Source organism: Molothrus aeneus, chromosome 13 (assembly GCF_037042795.1).
Source record: "Molothrus aeneus isolate 106 chromosome 13, BPBGC_Maene_1.0, whole genome shotgun sequence".
NCBI lineage: Eukaryota > Metazoa > Chordata > Aves > Passeriformes > Icteridae > Molothrus > Molothrus aeneus.
In genome coordinates this window covers 5087852-5107607 of record NC_089658.1, presented here as the reverse complement: position 1 = coordinate 5107607, position 19756 = coordinate 5087852, and the positions used below count along the sequence as shown (strand labels likewise).

The following is a 19756-nucleotide window of genomic DNA, read 5'->3' as shown; positions in this document are numbered from 1 at the left end:
ATGGAGAACAGGGGAAAATTAGTATCACTGGTACCCATAACTGATTAAATATTCAGAACGTCCTGTAACCCAATGAAATGTTACATTTAGCTACATTCTAGAACTCTAGAACCATTGTGCACTCCAAGACCCCCAAAGGATGTCAAAACTCCACAATAATCTAAAACTCAAGGAGAAGGTTTCCACAATTCCCACCAAAATTCTAGTTAAACCTCTAACACAGAGCTCTTTTCTTAACAACAGGGGTACACTCAGAACTTCTACTGATTCCCTTGAAAGCTGTGACTGTCGAACACTCTCCTCATCTTCCACCCCTGCCACTTGCTTGCTTTTGCCCCTCTACACTTGATGATTGTGACCTTTAAAGAAAACAGATGGGAACTAAAGCCCAACTTGAAAAAATATTCTACACAAAACCTATTGGTTCAACTGAACCTGCTCAAGAATAGTAGTTTTACACCAGGCACAGCAGCTCTACAGCAAAGATGATGAAATAGACAAGTTAACTTGAAGGAAATAGTAATACAGGGTTTCTTGTTTCAGTTAAATTTAACTTTTTAGATGTATTAAGGTACAAGCCATTCTGGCAGACTTAACATGAAGTATCCTTACTAGAATCAGACCCTTGATATTATTAGCCATATTATTATGATTCCTCAAAGAATCATTCCACTATCACACTAAATGAGGTTTATCTAGAATTTCAGTTTATTTTAAATGTCAACTGTTTTTACATTCATTCTTAGGAATGAATAAAAAGCAACTCGCCTTGAAATGAAAAATCTTTTAGAAATAATCTTCGTAAAATTAACTGAACTGAAAACTTTTAAGAGCTGCTGCACTTGTCAGCTGTATGTACCCACCCAAGTACATGTGTATGTGTATGCAGAGTGGACAATTAGAGAACAAGGCAAACAGATGTATAAAATCATTACTAGACTCAGGAATTTTTCCAAAAGTATCTCATGAAATTTTCAAATTACCTAATCTTCCAAAGTCTCCTTCTCCCCATGTGTACAGCTCTCCATCTTCTGTAACAGCAGCACTGTGTCTGTAGCCCGCCGATACACACACCACCACCTACATTACACACATAAAAAAGACAACGTTTGTACACAAATCAAGTGGGAAGTTGGAAAAATTAGGAGAGTCAAGTTTCAGAAGGAGTCTACATAAACTAACTTGTTCATTCACAGGGATTAAGTACACACATAATCTTTGCAATCTTTTCTGTTCATTTGATAAGGGGAAATAAATACATAAAAGGTTCATATGTAAAACTACTAATGATTTATTTATCAAGCAGGTTTAGCATCATCATATCTAGTCTTAGAGGAGGAAAAAAGCAGCATCAGGGGATGTTTAAGACACTAAACAATCTATATGTGAAAGCCTTGATGTTGCAGCCAGCAAAATTGAAACTGCAATTCAGCGAAAGCCCCTGAACAACTGTGACTCAAGGCTGTAAGAAGCTTTCCTGACAATGCCACTGCCCAAATCACAGGCCTACAGGCAACCACAAGCTCTTGTGTTTTGCTGCAAGCAGACCCAGCCCCAAAGAGAAGTCTAGAAAGAACACAGAACTTTTTCTTAGGATTTTATCTATTTCAAACTTTACACAGCATCCCAGCTGAACAGAACAAAAACACGTGCTCCACTATACAAAACATACCTTCCCTTGCAGGGGACCCTGAATAAGTTTGGGATATTTCTGAGTTGAGCTATTTCCATGTCCCAGTTTTCCATAGTCACCATCACCCCAGCTGAAGACTTCCCCTTCTGTTGTAAATGCTAAAGTGTGACCATCAGATCCTTTTGAAGATGACACCTTTTTAATAGACCTGTGAGGCTCAAAAGTCAATTTTTTCAATGTGGACTGATTGTTGGAGTCTCCCAGTCCCAGTCTCCCATAGCTGCCTTTTCCACAGGCTCTAACAGAACCATCCGTAGAAATAACAAAGGTACAATATTGTCCAGCTTCAATCTACAAAGAGAAAAAAGGATGTAATAGAGAAATCCAGAGATTAGACAAATCCAGAATTTACATCTAGGTCTAGAAGTCTGTATTTTTTAAAAGAATTTCAGATTTCTTCATATAAAATAATGTAAAAACTAAATAAAACACAATGTTAAAATAATTTAGATTTCAGCAAGCAGTAAAACTAAAATTCTTGAGAAATATGTTACAGTTAAATCTATTTTCATCATCAACTAAAGTGTATGAACAGTGATTATTTTATTTACTTTTATCTCTTCTACAGGCTGTAGAATTTGTGCTGCATTCAGATCTCCAAAACTCACAGATGGAAATCTTAATGTTTTAAAAGCAAAAAAGACCAAGTAACAGCTTGATAAAACACTGTAGGTTTTGCTTAATTTTAACCAGTACCAAGCGGTAACATCCCAAAAATAAACCAAATGCTAAAAATCCACTCACTTGAGACTATAATCACGTGAACATCAAAGAAATAAGATCAAAAGCTTTTAAGAAAATAAGAACTCGTCCCTTTTAGGAAGTCAGTGCTCAGCTGAGGAATGACCCAGCAGCAAATGGACTAAGACAGAAATCATTCCCTACAGGAATCTTAACACAGCAGAAGTGAGAGGCTCCATCTGACACATAAAGGCACACTATAAACCAGCCCCAACAGGTGGCCACAGCCCTGTTCAATGGGAATGAATGTCTTCATACAGATAATCCTACCACAATCATCAAGTGGAAGGCTAAGTGGAAAAATCACATAAATTTGTTGTATAGTTGTATACAGTACTATTAGAAGAGTAATAGATTCATTCAGATCATGCATTCCATTCTTGTGTATTAGTCTTTCAAATGTTTTGAAAGTTTTCTGAATGCATAAACTTGCCTTATGATGTCCAGTCCTGCAACCCATTGAAATATAAAATACATCAGTGACGTCCATAGAAACAATTCCAGAAAATGCACCTAAATTGTCTAGTGACCAGAAAGTGCTTTTACTTAAGTCAACACTGCAAAGCCAATATAGTACCAGAAAAGCAAACTATTATATTCTGGGTCATGCATCAATAGAAGTGCCCAGCTGCAACTGCAGAATCTGTGACTGAGAGCAGAAAGAGCATGCAGACTGATTTTCAGAAAGCTAATTAAGGTGCTGTGTCAGCAGCTAGTCCAGTTTGGAGCTTTAAACTCAGCAATCTCTGGCGTGAAAACTACCAATGGAAAACAGCATGCAGTCATTAAGGCACCTTTAAACCAGCAATTAAAAAAACCAAACAAAACAAAAACCAAAACAAACCAAACAGAAAAAAAATCCACCAAAAACCAAACATACCAAAATCGAAACAAATCCACCAAAAAAACTACAGGCAGCTACACTTGTCTCTACAGAGCAAGTCAGGTAATTCAGTCATTCTTGTTACATGGATATTTATGCGTGCATGTCACTAAGACCAAACCAGAATGTTTTTCCCAGGCATCAACAAAAGTAGTGAGATATTCTCAGTAAAATAACCTGTGTGACCAGTTCTGAACATCATTCATTACAATTTGCTTCATTGCAACTTGACATTCAGAAATAAAGTACTATTTTTCAATTTGATACTGTGACTATGAAGCTGCTGAATGTTACATAATGTACCATTAACAGATGTCACTCACCGTCTGTGCATCAGAAAAGCTTGGAGCAAGCTTGGGTTGAAGTATTTTCTCTTGAGTTCCTTCCACCAGCTGGTGACTGCTGTTGCTGCCCCACACGTACACCTCACAGGTCTCTGACACAATGGGAGCATCGCCCGTTTGAATGCTGTCAGGGCTGGCACATGTCCTTGAATAGTCTGAGGCCATTCGACAAACCTGCTCAAACCAGAGATTCATTCCACATCTCACAGCATTGCATATTGCTTCCTATACAGTCACAGTGTTTAATGCAGCTTTAGCTGCCCCTCAGCATAGTAACTGTCTAAAATCCAAATCACCACGACCGTATCATTAGCTTGCTGACTAATTAGCTTAATGACCTTCTCTCACTACACCTTTATTTTTCAATGTCGTTTGCACCTCTTTGACCAGAATAACTACACCCACATGTGCACACCAATCACATGTGTGAGGAGGAAGTAAACTACAGTAACTTAAAGGTTTTTTTCAAGACATACCTCTTCAAATAAACACAGAGCTGCCTCATACAGAGAGCATAAGCCATCTGATGTTCTGGTTGGCTCTCTCCATTGACTTCGATCAGCAGATGATCCCTGCAATGTTTAAATGTTGTTATTAGGAGAAATACACTTCCAATACAGCAACAGTCCACCTGCACAAAATACATCAGGAATTTGTTCTTATGGCTAAGCAAAAATTAACATCTCTTTCTCGAAAAGCATAAGTACACTACCTCTCTCCTGAGCTGTGTTACCTGCATACACTTCAGGAAAACAAAACTGTCACAAGTGCTATTCCAACATTCTTACTAATTCAGTTTTGTGAAGGTATCTGGGTTTGGAGTTAATTTCTCCCAATATTATTTTGCAATGAAATGCATGTTCTTTATGTCTAAAGTGATAATTATTTCTAAATTACTAATCATAAATAATTTTATGTTTACATATCTTTCATATTTTGGTCTCTAATTGTATATATAGCCCAAACCCAGCAGCAAATAACATTGCCCATCACAACATTTATTCCAATTCAGATACTGTTACTGCCATGCTCTTCTCATGGACCTCATTCTTCAAAATATTTTTTAGATCTTTTTCAGAATCTTTCTTAGATGTTAAAGTTTATGTTTATTAACAAGCAGTACAAGCCTGAAAAAAAAGCATGACCACTTGAGGAAAAAAGTCATTTCCTGTTTCAGTCTGAGCACCACGAGACAGAAGGCTGCCACAGCTCCTGACTGTGTACTGTGCAATTTCATACCTTGAAAAGCAATATTCATCTAGCACCAGCAGCGAGCACTCAATATACAAAGCAATGTGCCACACTTCCAATTTAGTTCATTTTCTATCACATTAAATTCTGAGCATCAGCAAAACTGCTGAACATCCTGAAGATGAATAAGCAGAGGCCCAGGCGAATGGGGGAGCAGGAATGTGCAATAAAAGTAACTAACAGGAAACAAGGTGTATTGCAGAACTTTGAATTTTCTAACTTTTTCTGCTATGAACTTAAATGTACAAGTCCAAGTGGATCTAGTATGTCCTCAATTCTTTCCCTGAAGTTAGAGAATAACACCAAAATGCAACATAGAGACTGTTTTGCTGTTTCATCTTTACCTATGAGGAAACAGGTGGGCAGGAAGGAAGAGAAAGAGATGGTGGGTAACAAAGAAAATACAGGGGGAACAAAAAAAAAAAAATCACAAAAAAAGCCCCCTTTCTAACATATTCAGCAAACTGCATTTGGGGTGGAGAAACTACTCAGTTAAGAATGCAACTACACTGGAATGCAGAAAATCCAAAGGTGGTTATACCTACCAGAGATCGCCGCATCTGGGTCAATATACTCATAAAGCAATCAAAGCTGATCATCCCTTCTGGACTTTGCAGTAACTTGCTTTTCTCCATGGTGTTTACTACAGCTGAAGCACCTAAAGCCATTTCTATCCATTCAAGAAGGTATCTCAAGGCACCTCGTTGGGCAGCCAAACCAAGAAGCAACTCAGAAGCTAATCTACGACCTAGAGTATCTGCCCCAGAGTTTGGAATCGTTACTCCTTTAAGAAAAGTTGTTACTTGTGACAAACAGTCCAAACCCATTGGTGGAATCTTGCTTTCATTTGCTAGAGATAAAGGTGGTAAAGAGCTCACAACTTCTATTGCAGTGTGGATAACATCATTGCAGAGATTGAGGCCAGGTCCTGCCACAGGCATCATCCAGCTTTGTCTCAGCAGTGCAAATAACAAGCTCAATCCAGTCCGAACTCCCATTTCTATGAGCGCGTCTGTGCTTGACCTTGGGCGCTCACTGACAGAGTGCACGTCTGTGGAGCCAGAGCTGCTTTCTGGTGAGTGCTGCTGCTGTTTCACCTTACCCTTATCGTGGTACTTATTAGAAAGTGCATAGAAGACACGCTGCAGCACAAGGAGACGCTTCCGAAGAGCTCCAGCAAACGGAGAGTCTGAGCACACCATCTTTGCCAGTGCCAGCTGGCTGCTAAGAAGAGCATCCAAGTAGTGGTCCTGTTCATCACTAGATAGAGATTCCCGCTCAAAATCTGGTAACTGAGGTCCCTTGAGGCACAGAACCTGCTGGGGCAATGGCACTACTTCTTTATTGCTAACTAACTTAGCATACAAGACAGAAACTCCCTCCCTTGTTGCAATAGATTCACTGTCTTCTGTGATCCAGGAGCTGTTCAGGTGTTCAAGCCACTTCAGCTTCACAGGTGGGACCATAGCTGCCATGCTGGTTCACTTCTTTGCCATTAGTCCTGCAAATGAAAACAACTGTCACTATAGTTTATGAAATATTATCTATAGATCTTATTACTGACAGCAGGACAAACCCAAATAATCCTTTCAGAAGGTAAGCAGAGAAAGATTGACCACCAAGAATTACCAGTTTCACCGTTTGACCTATATGCATGTACAACTTACTTAACATGATGTAAGAATTTTAGTGTAAGTTAGTCTGCATTTTCTATTCCATATGCACAAAAATTCACATAAAGCAGATTTAATTCTTCTAAGTGACATGAACAGCATTCAACAGATGAGGCAATTTAATATTTAGATGTCAAGAACCACAAAAGTGCAGGGCTGATAAGCATATCTCACCACTATCATGATTTATGTCTGCAGAATCATCCATGTAATGGTATGATATTTTGCTATTTTATCTGAATAAAGGATCACAATTCCTAAAAACCTACACTGAGTTTGAAAAATTTCTCACATACAAGAACACAGACTGATCACCAATAGCTGAGTCCAGGGTTCTTCTAAGTCTATGTCTGAGAAAATTTTAAAATTTAACAAATTAAGAGAACATTCTGATCCTAAAGAGACACTTGAGTTACTAATTTTAATGCCAGTAGCATTTAGAACTCCAGTTCTTCAAGAGGATTCTTGATGTCAACTCTAAGTTTTGCCAAGGTAGTTTATAGCTTAATATGCAAAGAGGCTTCCTCAAAGTGAGTGTTTTCAAACTGCTCCTTTTAAAAGAATTTTCTTTAAAGTAATGCTTTACCTCCCATTGTACAAAACAGATGTGTTTAACTCCTGTTTTATAATCATTAACCATGGGTTACATAGGTTCTGAATGATTACTTTCTGTTCTTTGACCCTGTAAGTCCTAACGCATTACAATTTCACCAAAAAGTACTATCATTGCCTAAAGGAGAGTTTTGTGTCCTTTGGTGGTGTGAGCCCTATTTGATCTCATTTCAAACTAAACTCCTGGGGGTGGAGAGAGTCTCTGCCGTGCATGGAAAGTCAGAACTGCTGCCATGTCGTGCTTGTAGGACAACGGGTAACAGGCAGTGCAATTTGGTCCTTGTTTTATCTTGACATTTCACACCTAAAATCATAAATTAAAAACATCAACTACAACAGTTATTCTGCCAACAGATCTGCCAAAAAAGCATACTGTGTGCTATTAAGCACCTACTTTTATTTCAGCCAAATTTTCCCTACAACAGATGAATACCTTCAAAAAAGCTTTACATGAGCCCCCGAGAGCCTTACCCAAGCAACTGTTGTTGCACTAGAGCAGCCCCTTACCCAGGACTATCCCACAGAACCTGGAGCCACAGCTGTTAAATCAGAGCAGGGAGCATTCCTTGCATTTCATACAAGACACACCTTCTGTGTACTCACACCACAAAACTTCCCAGCAGCTGGGCCTCAAAGTGACACAGACAGGTACTATTACACCCAGGACCCTGCTGACGAAGGAAGAGCAACACCATCTCATTTGTCAGGAAGTATTTGCTGACTACCACTGGATCCTAACAGAAACTCTAAGGCCAAGTAATGTAAACGTCCTAACTCTGGTCTTATGTGAGGTCTGTGCCCTATCAAGAGGTGAAACATGAGGATGTGGCTCCATTAAGAAGTTCCCAAACAGACTTATTCATGGGCTTTATGCTTTCACCAGCTACTCTTCTTTCAGAAACTTCAAAATGTGCTCATGTACCTCAAAGGTACAGCAAATACTGCTGCTTTTCCTGAAAACTGATAGAATTTTTTCCCTCCTGCCCTTGTATGCATCTCTAAAAATAGAGACTGAAGCTTGAAGCTGAGCCCTCAGCAGTGCCCTACTCTCCTTCTGCAGCTTTCAGAAGAAATCGTTGGTCCACCTTGAAAACAACATTCAGTTTCGTGTGACAGGCAGAAGGCTTTAACCAGACACTGCTCACAATCCTGGAAATACTCTCTGAATATAATTGTAAAAGATCTCTCTCTGCATGTAACAACTACAGATCACTGCAGTTAAGCAGAAACCAGGTAACAGCTACACAGGGTATAGGTAGGGTTCATTTCTTCCAGCTCACTGCCACAAATACAAGGTTTATAATTGCTCCAGAGCCTAGACACGAACATCTGAGTTCTTTTTAGGGCAGACAAAAAGAAAATATATTTGGCTTTGAAAGCTAAAGTGAATGCTCACTGCTGTTTCACTGTATTTGAGCACTGCAGGGTCAGGTGAACACGTGGAAGGTACCAAGTGTGCAGGGTGGGCCAGTCCCACGGGGTGCAGTCCCACACACTTTCTGAACATGCTGATCACATGGCCAAGCACACACGGAGAAGCCAGAAACATGTGACAAATGGAGAAAAGTATTTTTCTCTTGTCATCATAAACCTGTAACAATCTAAATGTATAACAACAGCTTTATAAAACTATTTCAACACTGAACACTTAAAACACTTCAAACTAAAGTACCCAGAACTTTCTGGGATTTATATTAAACAAACAAACAAACAAAACATCCACTCTGTCTGCCCTTATTCCTCCCTTTCTCCTCCTGCTCCTCAGCAGGGGGGGTAAAAAATAAAGAAGTGAACCGTGAGAATGTGCAACACAGCTTGTTTGTCATATCTTTCAGAACCACAGTTTCTGTTGAGGAAATCACCATTTTGGGGCAGTAAATTTTTGCAATATTTTACTGCTGCCTATTGGTAAATCAACTTAAAACTCAGAGTTGAACAAAGATTTCAACAGTGTTACCAAATGTAACACCTATTTCAAAAGCTTACTCCAGGGAACAGCGGGGGGAAAATGCATCCACCAAACCCTGAGAGCCAAGTTCTGTGTATCCGGGATGGAGAATTTTTCTTCCACAACGGCAGCGGCAGCAGCTTGAGCTGCACGGAAAGACTCGTGAAGGTAAGCAAGCCTGCCTCCAGTGCTCACCCTGAGAACCACGGCCAGGGCTGCCACGGAGCTCAAGGAACGGCTCAGGCTCACAAATCCTCTACTGGAATAAGGAAATAAGGAATAAGGAATAAGGAATAAGGAATAAGCAAGCCTGCCTCCAGTGCTCACCCTGAGAACCACAGCCAGGGCTGCCACGGAGCTCAAGGAACGGCTCAGGCTCACAAATCCTCTACTGGAATAATGCACAAGCACAGGGAGAGCTGCTGTTACCCATCACTGCACTGGACACCAACTGCTGTTTGCTCCTCTTACATCAAATGAAAGGGAATGTGAGGAAAAGAATTTTAAAATGAAACCTGTGGAAACACGAGGAATATAATCAGGGAAGGCTTCTGCCTGAGCTAAGAGGAGAGTAGATAATTTAAATTTTGGAAGAAAATACTCTTAAGAGAGGTCTCTTTTAATGTTATAAGAAACATGAAAATTACCTGCAGCAGAGACAAAGGTTCTTTTTCCTTTTATCAGTCCACTGCTTTAAATGCACCCGAAGTGAACCTGTAACTCCCAAAGCTGAATCCCACTGCAGACTGATTGTGTGTCCCCAGATTCTGTCTCTTCAAGCTCAAAGTCAAAACCAGGTACTTCTGGTCTGTCCATGGTTTTCCCCATATGAAAACCCACACCACACTGCCAAACTAGCACCTGAATTGTAAGCTCAGAATCAAGTTTCCACATCTTGCCATAACTAGTAAGCACAGACAGGAGGTAATAGGATGCATTTCAAATTCAAAGAAATCAACTTACAAGCAGCCCTGGTGATTGTGAAACCATAATAACTCAGAGATTGGCATGCATTTCCACACAGCCAAGAACTCAGAAGGAAAGCTGATGACAAATTTCATTACCCCTTTATCCATTTATTTCTCTTCATATATTTAGTTAGATGATGATTTTTAAGAAGTTTTTGATTAGATGTGTTTGCTGCACTTAATGAAAAAATAAACACAAAACCAAGAGCCTGCAAATGTTTGTCAGCAAGACAGAGTATACACTAATAATAACTGATACACTTAAGATCTTCCCTCTCGAGAAAAATAAGGAGAAAGAGGACAGTTGTCATATTTTAGGGAAAGCATGCAGTCTTCAGTGGCTGAACAAATAATGTTAAAGAATTTAAAATATGCTGTGTTATTAAAGAGTTTGTTTTTTCTTAAGTAGGAATCAATTCAGCCTGAAACCACCAGCTAATTTTTACAGGTCACTTCAAATATTAATTTTTGTGGTGGAAGCTTGCCTACAATAACTAATACATTACATGTATTGATATTGTGAATGGCCTATTCCAAGGCATTATTAAATACAACAGACAGTTGGGCATATTAAAATTAAAATTAAGTTTATATCAATAATGAAATAGGCCAAACAGCCAATTCTTTCACTGAGAAAAACTGCATCTTTTTTTAGGAAAAAGAACTATTCCCCTATCTCAAACAAGAATAAAGTAAGCGACTGAGATGCATCTAACTACATTTACAAGTTATTTCCATGAAACAGAAATAAATGATGAGGAGATAAACTATGAATGCTGTTCCTTCTTTCTCTCTGCCACCACAGCAATTTAATCACAAAAGAGGAATTTGATCTTGTCATTAATCCCACCTTGCTTATTTCATATATACAATACCAAGTCACTGATTGCATGGATGACTAACACCTTAATGCACAACTGACCAGGAGATACAACAAAATAGGTATTCCACCACAAATATTTCAATATTTTAATATATATATGCATACATGCATATATACATATATATTTATATTTTGGTATTTATATTAGATACTAAAAATATCTGTGTTTCATGTACATGTGTCTGAAACACAAGGAATCTTTCTGCAACAATTATTTATTTTCGAAGGGGAATAATTCTTCCAAAGCATTTCAGTTAACATCAAAGTGAAATTATCAAGAAAATTCTGTATAATTTTTTTTTTGTTTACATAAAAGTGATATATGTGAGGTAAAATGGGGCTGAGAAGTAACAGTAGATTTTCCAGCAACTTACCACCATCTCCTAAATTAACTATAGAAAGGGATTTTTCTAGAAAGGGAACAAAGGAGACACTAAATATTTCTCATAAACCCACTTGGTTGGCTCAGGCATGAAGACTGTCAAACCTCTAAGAACAAACATTTTTTTCAGATTTTTACTACAGCTTCAGGAAACCAAGAAGTTTTTAGGTCTTGCCACTTTGAGGTAAGTGGGACAGCTTTGATCACCTTCAAATGCAAGAATAAGAACTCACAAGGGGGGAAAAAACATTACTAAAGAAGTTAGTATGGGAAATTCTCAACTTCAACACAGTCACAGGAGTGAGGACTTTGGAAACTGCCCCAAATACTCCTATACTCCAAGGGAACAGGGGAAATGAGGGTAATTTACAAAGGACTTTGGCATGGGGTTGAAGGCTAAAGTCCGTAAAGTTCTAAAGCTCCTGTTTCTGAGTGCAGCAGGACAGACAGGCCCTGGACAGAACATACACAATGCCCCAAAGGAATTGCCAGTCTTCCCTTTCCATGTCAGCTGAGAAATTATGGGAGATACTTGAATGTCACCCAAGAAGCACCTCCATGCACCCAACAAATTTATCCTAATATAAGTAAATAGGAAGCTCCCTTCTAGGGTTTAGATTTTAAAAAATGCTTAGAATTTAAAAAAAGCTCCTCAGAAGTTGCTGGGTGTAGATCTAAGAGAAAGATTGCTGGAACAATTTAAAGGAAGGTGGAGATTGGGCAGAAGCTGTACAGTGCGGCTACATCACACTGCAGCTCCTTTGGAGGAGATCAGGAACAGCTCAGGGCAAATCAAAAATGGTGACACTGAATGCCTGCAGGAAGCATGTAAGTGTGAAAGTCATGACAAGAAAAAAACAAAGGGTTTATGTTTTGATTTAAAGAAAGTTGTAGAAAAGATCCTTAAAAAGTAGAACTATTATCTAGTTGATTTGATTAGAGAGTGTAAGAGTAGTCTCCCCACAAAACATGTTTTGCATTTTAAGTCCACAGTGCACACACACACTCAGCTTAGGAGGAGACAGAAAATCATCGAAACATGTGGAAGGGAGGAGCTGATTTAGGGCCCTTCCCCCCCAAAGATCATTGCCTCCAACAGATTGGCTCCACCTCACTGCCAAATGCAGGTGATCACTGGTATTCAGCAAGAATAATACAAGTCCATAGATAAGGAGGAAGAAGGTGCAACTGCTGTTCAGGCTGTGAAAAGGAAAATATGAACAATCAGCTCAGAAATGTAGGTAAATCTTGAAGCACAGTGATTTCCCATTGCTTGAACAAACCTAAATCTTCCTGATTAATTGTTATTTTACAGCTTTGTGCATCCCTCCCTGTACAAGGTCCAAAGAAGTAAACATTGTAATACAGGGATAAAAAGCAAAATTCATGTTACATGAAGTGTTGTCAAATGAACACAGCAAACAAGGGGGATGTATTTTAACATAGTGTTTAAGGTAGGCAGAACTACTCACAGTCCATGGAGATTTTCAAAAATATAAATTGCATAAAATTATGTCCAGTATCTTCAATTAGTATGAAGAAAATCAATTTTTTTAAATCAGTGACACTAGCACACACACTGAAGATATAACAAGGACAGAATTTACTACCACAGTTTTCTTTAACTTAGCCTGACTGCAGCAGAAACCAAGCATACACAAAATTATTCTGACAGAAGCCAAGTGCTCAGGCTCTTAGAACTCCTACAAAAGTAGCTGAAAGCTTTATTTTCTGCAAAGCTCTTGAAAAACTGCACCTATCAAGCTGTAAATATTCGATATCCTAAAAATAAAAAGTTTTCTCAGAGGAAAAATAAACCTCACAAGCATTCACTCTCTCCCTCTCTACAATCAGCAATTTCAGCAACCTTCATCAGAAGGTGACTACATTTATTTTATGGGAACCTAATTACAAAAGCTTGCAACACAAGAGGTCTGTCTACACAGCCAAATCACAGGCAGGAAACACCAAAATGAAATCTAAAGATCTGGTTGTGAAAGTGAACTCTGTTCGCTGCTTGCCTGCGATGTTGTACCACACACACAGAGAGCTCCTCACTGTGTGTTCATGACAATGAGCTCCCTGGAGCCTGCCAGTTCCATTTGTTATTTTCAACCTGAGGGACTCCTAGAGCACCTCCTGTGCTCAAGGTCCCTTCAGCCTGATGGCACCTGCGTGGTTTCTAAAAAGGAGTAGAAAATTTAATATTTAAGCAGATGGCAGCCAGATCACACTACAGCTCTTGATGCTGCTACAAGTAGTTAAAGCTTTGTTTGCAACAGGGAGAAATTAACTTCTGTGATGGGTCAGAAATACCAAGCATTTTGTGGCTCACACAAAACTCAGGAAAGATTTCACAGTCAGAATGATCAGATAATTCTAGGAGCTCATTAAAAATATAAATCAATTCATTCACTGCAAGTGACACCGACTACTGAAGAACTTATTCTGGGATGTTATTTTAGATAAGTTTTGATAAAGTAGAAGTTCTGAGTTCATTGCCAATCACAGCTCTGGAAAAGCTGATTTGCTTAAAATATGACAGAAAACCTAATATAATATGTTTCTATTTACTGCCTCACTGTGATGACAGTATTACAGCTGCATTATACAAGTGGAATCTCTTCAAAGTTTCAACATTTCAGTTTCTTAGCATAAACACTTAGAACCCTTTTAAATTATTTTTTCATTCAAATACATGTAACGTTCTTACCAGTAAACCAAAGTCTTTAGTCTGCATCCAAGACTATTAAATTATTTCCTCAATATTCTGTCAAATTCCTAACCTGTACAACTCCAGAGCTGAATGTGCAATTCAAGATATGGCTGTACCTTTATTTTGTGCAGCAGAAGGCCTGTTCTCTGGTTTTGCCAAGTTCCACTCCTAACAGTTCCTGATGTTCCATAAAATGACAGATTACCCTAAGTTTTTATCATTTCAGTCTTTCATACTTCTTACAAAGAAGCCACCAAGTCCCAGTAAGAATCTTGCTTCACGTGCTGCCAGCTGCTGGAGTGCAGCAATTTTTGCAATCCTTATTAGAAGTTTACAATGAAAGCTTCCCTTTTTTCCTAAATAAGGGACTGTATATACAGGATTTAGCAGCAGGTATCAGAGCTCCAAACAACATTTAGAGCCTTTTACTGGAAAGGTGATTTAGAAACCAAGAATATATAAAAGTAATTAAAATCCTGCCTTGTCACATACCAAAAATATGAAATGTACAGAAATGTAAAACCCACGAGACGTTTCATTTGGCTTACAGCAAGGGGACACTGTGACAGTTGAAACCAACAGGACATAATGCTGGCTAGAACAGTTATCTGTTCACTATTCCACTAGTGCCAAAAAGCACTGTAGATCACTGTACAAGGCAGGAATCTTCAAATGCTCTTTTTGGCCTGTCCATGTAGTCTGGACACACTGTCATGAGAGATGCAAGGTGAATGGAATCTATCCAAAACAGTCACAGAACAGAAAAAAAGAAAAAGATAAATTAGAAAGTGTTTGCACTGCAGAGAAATTACTACAAGTTCACACAGAATTGAAAGCCAAAAATGTCCTCAGAAGCAGCAAAAAAATAAAAAAGGCAGCAGTGCTAATAACAGGAGATGGACTGTAAAACAGCAGAGAAAAAATAAGTTGTGGTCTCCTACAAATCTGGACTGGGAAGCAAGGAACAAAAGGAACTAACCCAGAGAAAGCAAGCCAAGAACAGCAGCTACAGCAGATTGGCCTTCCCTACTGAAACATTACAGTGAAACACACACCAGCATCAATTCATGTGAACATCTGTCTCCACTGAGCACAAGGGCCAGTACTTTCCTCCTTCTATCAGCCTCCTGCTCAGCATATGAAAACTAAATGAATGACATAATCATTCAGAGTAAGATTAATTATGCAAACAACCATCTACTTTTCTTTGCAGATATTGAATTCCATCTAACCTTATATTTGTGAAGTAAGCCATGGTAAGGTTCTACTTGATATTCTTCCACTTTTCGTCTTCCTACATGATTTAGGTTCCTGTGGGATTATTTATTTATTCATTCTCAGGAATGAATAAATACTGAATAAGTACTGAAACCAATATAACCCTATGCTTTCAGCTGGTCACAACTGGTTACTCCAAAAATCTTTTTGGAGACAGACTAAAGGAAGACGAAATTACTTTTAAGTTAATATGAAATTAAAGCTATTTGCCCTTTTGGCTTTAGTGTTTAAAAGGAAAGTGATACAAAAACCTTATCATGGCTTCTCAGTGTAAACCCCCAGGGGCTGTACAAAATCTACCCAAGCAGAGAAGAAATAAAAACGATCATTATTGTTCAGCAGATAAACTTAGAAAAATCAATTTAATCCATTACTTCTTCAGATGCTTTAAGGTTACTGAAACAAAAGCTGAGAATGCAAGGTGCTCCACATACACAATCATCAAAAGCAGTTAGTGAAGAGGAACTGAGAAGCAGAAATTCCCTATGCACCAAAACATCCCAACAATTTGAGCAAAGAAAGGTGCCTGATCCTTCATTGGAAAAGGGATGAAAACTATGGCGAGGTTTTAGCACTACCACTCTCCCCAAAAGGTACAATCACTTGTACTTCTACTGTGTAGTGTAGTAACAATATTTTCAAAAACCACAACACATAGGAACAGACATTTTCTTGCAAAAACTACAGAAATTTTAAAGATGTATTTACTAGAAATCATGACTTGAAAACTCAGCAACAGACAGGAGAGTGCAATACAGACAGTCAAAATTCAAACACATTCAACTTTCAGGTTAGCTGTATGTAAGCAGAAAGGTGGACTGCAGCCCTTAGATAGATCAATATCTCTATAGATATAGATATCTGTATAAAGGGGGCATAGAAAAGCAATGGAGAGATACCTGTTACCAGGGCCTGAGGTGACAGGACAACAGGAAATTCTAAATTTTAAAGTTTTCAATTGAATATGAGTAGGTTTACATTGGATATAAAGAAGAAACGTCTCAATGAGGGTGGTGAGACACTGGAGCAGGCTGCCCAGCTAAGTTGTGGATGCACCTTTGTGTTAACACTTCCTGTTAACATCTGCATTTCTTCAGTCAGAGAACTCCTATTAGAACTACTTGAAAAAGAAACTTCTGTTGTGTGAATTCATGCATTTGTAAGGAAATGTTTTGAGGATGAAATTTCAGAATTATCTAGTCCTAGCAAATAAAAAAATTGTTACTAGTAAGGACTCAAACTGCAGGCTCTTCCTAAAGCAGCAAATTAATTCCAACTTCCAGCAGAGAAGATGATTGCTTGAGCCACCTGAACATTCTCCCCAATAGCTGACATCAGGTCAATCACAAGAGGCCAGGGAATATACCTGGCCAGTTCCAAGGTCACAGTTACACCGGCTGTTGATGGGCAGATCCTGTAGCCACTGGGCTCCAGACTGGCTTTGTTTCCTTTTTTCATATTAACAATTTACAAGGGTTGCTCTGAATGACTCAAATGCACAGCAAGCAGCTGCAGCACACCAGCACTTATTTCAAGCAGCCCTGGAACAAGAGAGCTTCGATTTCTGAGGGCTACTTCAGATGTTTTAAAGAGCTAACACCTACTAGATTTGAATGTTCCACTTGACTGTAAGTCAGTGCAAGGGAAACAGACAAAAAGAAACCGTGGCAGCAATTTAGAGTTTGAGTACTTCTGAGAGCCAATCACAGCAAACACAACCAGCACAGTGCTCACCATTCACTGCCCACGACTTTGACAGCAGGGAGGAAAAATCAGCCAGAGAGAATTGCATCCTGCTTTGAACTAAAACACACCAGTGCAAGATAAAAAAATCTTTCAAGTTCCATGAACAGAGGAGGATTAAATATCTGTACAGGATCTAAGGCCATTGCTTTGAAAGGCTAATGACTTCCTGATAACCTATGACCTGCTCCACCAAGCCTACCTAAAATACATATCATTTCTGTCTCCATTACTTACTTTTAAAATGGGAATGAGCGCATCTCTACCCCATGAGTATTACAAGAATAATAACACTAAAAACAGAAAGAAAAATTGGAATACTACATGTGTCTTAACATCTTAAACGTACACAATTTTACCAAACACAAATATTACTGCCAATTTCATATGTAGCTTCCCCATGCTTAAAATGGTCCTACTCCAGTCATTACTGATCATTTAAAATATTAATATTATTAATAAATTTAAATATTCATATGCTTCTGCAGAGCACCCCTGTACTGTTTTCTTTGAAAAATAAACTTCATGGCTACCTCAGATTGGTAAACTAAAGGCAAAACCCAACAAAGATCTTTAATCAACTACTATCTATTTAATTCAGTTCTGAAACAGCAGAACAAGTTTTCACTGTTAAACTATTTTTCAGTTTACAGATTAAATTAACAAAAAAAAATACTGTGTTATATTCTTACTATGCCAAGCAGTCTCTTGGCAAAAATAAGTCAAAGACTTGACATCCCTTTGCTTAATAACAATTAGATAAACGCCTCCTTTACACAGTTTCCAAAAAAAATTTCAAGACTCCCACTTCCCCTTCAACTTACACACTTCCAACCCCATAAACTCGTCTAGACCTAATGTTCAAAGAACAAAATATCCATGACATATTTAAATAAGACCACAGGAGCACAGAGGAAAACCTCACTACAGGTTTGCACTCAGAGACAAAAAGCTTTAAAGATGTTTCATTTTAAAACACAACCACTGTGATACAGCCACCTAACAAATTCCACAAGGTACAAGGCTACAGGAGACGGGCAATGCCACTCTGTCCTGTAGCACAACGTTGTACAGCTTTTAATCTTTCACACAAAAAACAGATTCCTCTCAGAGTGGCAAAGTAGTAGTAGACTGAGCAGGTACACAGTCTACCTTTCCACATTAAATATCTATTATAATTTTCCCCAAAACTATGTGAGACTTAACCCTCAGATCAAAGGCCTCCACAGTCCCATATCCCAATAGAGCAGACATAGTATACATGGGGTCTCTAACAAGGAGCATTAAATTCAGCACATGTAAACTGAGGCTTTGTTATGAAATACCAGCATAGAACACTCTGCTAAACTACAAATCTGATCAACCTCGTAAGACAATATACACATGTACATATACAGACACATACAGGATGTGTTTGCATGTATATAGAGCACACAGTTCCAGCTAAAGAAATTACACCACTCACGAGGAATCAATCAGTTTAGATATGTGGCAACAGAAATTAAAATGTTTCAACTGCACTAAACCTCTCCTATATACTGTGAAAGGGAGAGGGCATAACAATAGGACTCTGCCCTTTAAAAAACATGAAAAGCAGCTTGTGTACAGCAACATACCAATGAAATTAACCATATGGAGTTAAAAAAAACCAAACTCAAAACAAAACAACAAAACACCTGCTAGGACCTCAGTTTGAAATACAAAAGAAATCATCTCTAAGTAAAAGTATACATATAATCTTTCAGTATTGCAAGCAAGACCCAACAAACACGCCACGGGAAGACGGTGCAATTCAGATGACAGGTCTGGAGACACAAGGAACACCTACCTACAGTCATGCACACAGCTGATGAAGGCAAACATGACAAATTTCAGACTGAATTTTGTGACACCTGCCGGGTCCACCTGGGATGCACGTACTCAGAGATGCATTTAACATTTAGAGGAAAATGCACGGCCACACTACAACAGCATTCATGAGGTTCATGGGGAAAAAAGCACAGGCTCCGAGGACCTCAGTCGAAGCACAGTGCAGAATTCGCACAGTTTATACCGCTTTGAAAAGGCACAAAATCCTCCACGAAGGAAGAAGAGCTGCCGGAGGACGCCCTTCCTTGTCCCACCCTCAGCAACAGGGCAGTGACACCTGACCGGCCCCACCTGCCTCCCCTTTTCCTCACGGCCGCCCGCACCTTCCCCCGCTCCCGGCCGCCCGCGGCTGCAGCTGCGGCCCCGCGGTGTTGTCGGGCGGGGAGGGCGCGGGGAGAGCCATCCCGGCCCTGGGCTCGCCCAGGCCTCCCGCCCCTGCCCGCGCTTCTCAGCCCCACGCGGCCGCGCGCTCACCAGGCAGCGGCGGGGGGAGGCGGCGGCGCTCGGCCCGGGAGCCCCGCGGGAGGGACCGGCGGGGCGCGGAGAGCGGAGCGCGGAGATCCCGCCGGGAGCCGCGTCCTCCCGGCCCGAATTGTCACAGGGAAAACATGACGCGGGCGGGGAGCCGCCGATCTCGCGGGGCTACCGCGCGGCTCTCGCGAGAGCGCCGGCCGCTCCCCGCCTCCGCCGCCTCCCGTGCGCGGGCACGCGCGGCGCGCCCCCGAGGCCGGAGCGGCGGCGGAACGTGCGGCGGGAGCGGCTCGGCCCGGCT

General features: G+C 39.8%; 1 protein-coding gene across 1 annotated transcript in view; it reads right to left on the bottom strand.

Annotated features, from left to right (window-relative positions):
- The window catches only part of HERC1 (HECT and RLD domain containing E3 ubiquitin protein ligase family member 1), an 83340-nt gene extending 63828 nt beyond the window's left edge, over nt 1-19512 (bottom strand). The window contains exons 1-6 of the mRNA XM_066558473.1: nt 19459-19512; nt 5458-6413; nt 4138-4233; nt 3641-3835; nt 1673-1984; nt 984-1080 (exon numbers count right to left, since the gene is read on the bottom strand). Coding sequence (XP_066414570.1) covers nt 984-1080; nt 1673-1984; nt 3641-3835; nt 4138-4233; nt 5458-6387 — 1630 coding nt within the window. The 5' untranslated portion in view covers nt 6388-6413; nt 19459-19512. The remainder of the gene's footprint in view (nt 1-983; nt 1081-1672; nt 1985-3640; nt 3836-4137; nt 4234-5457; nt 6414-19458) is intronic.
- Between the last annotated feature and the right edge of the window lie 244 nt (nt 19513-19756).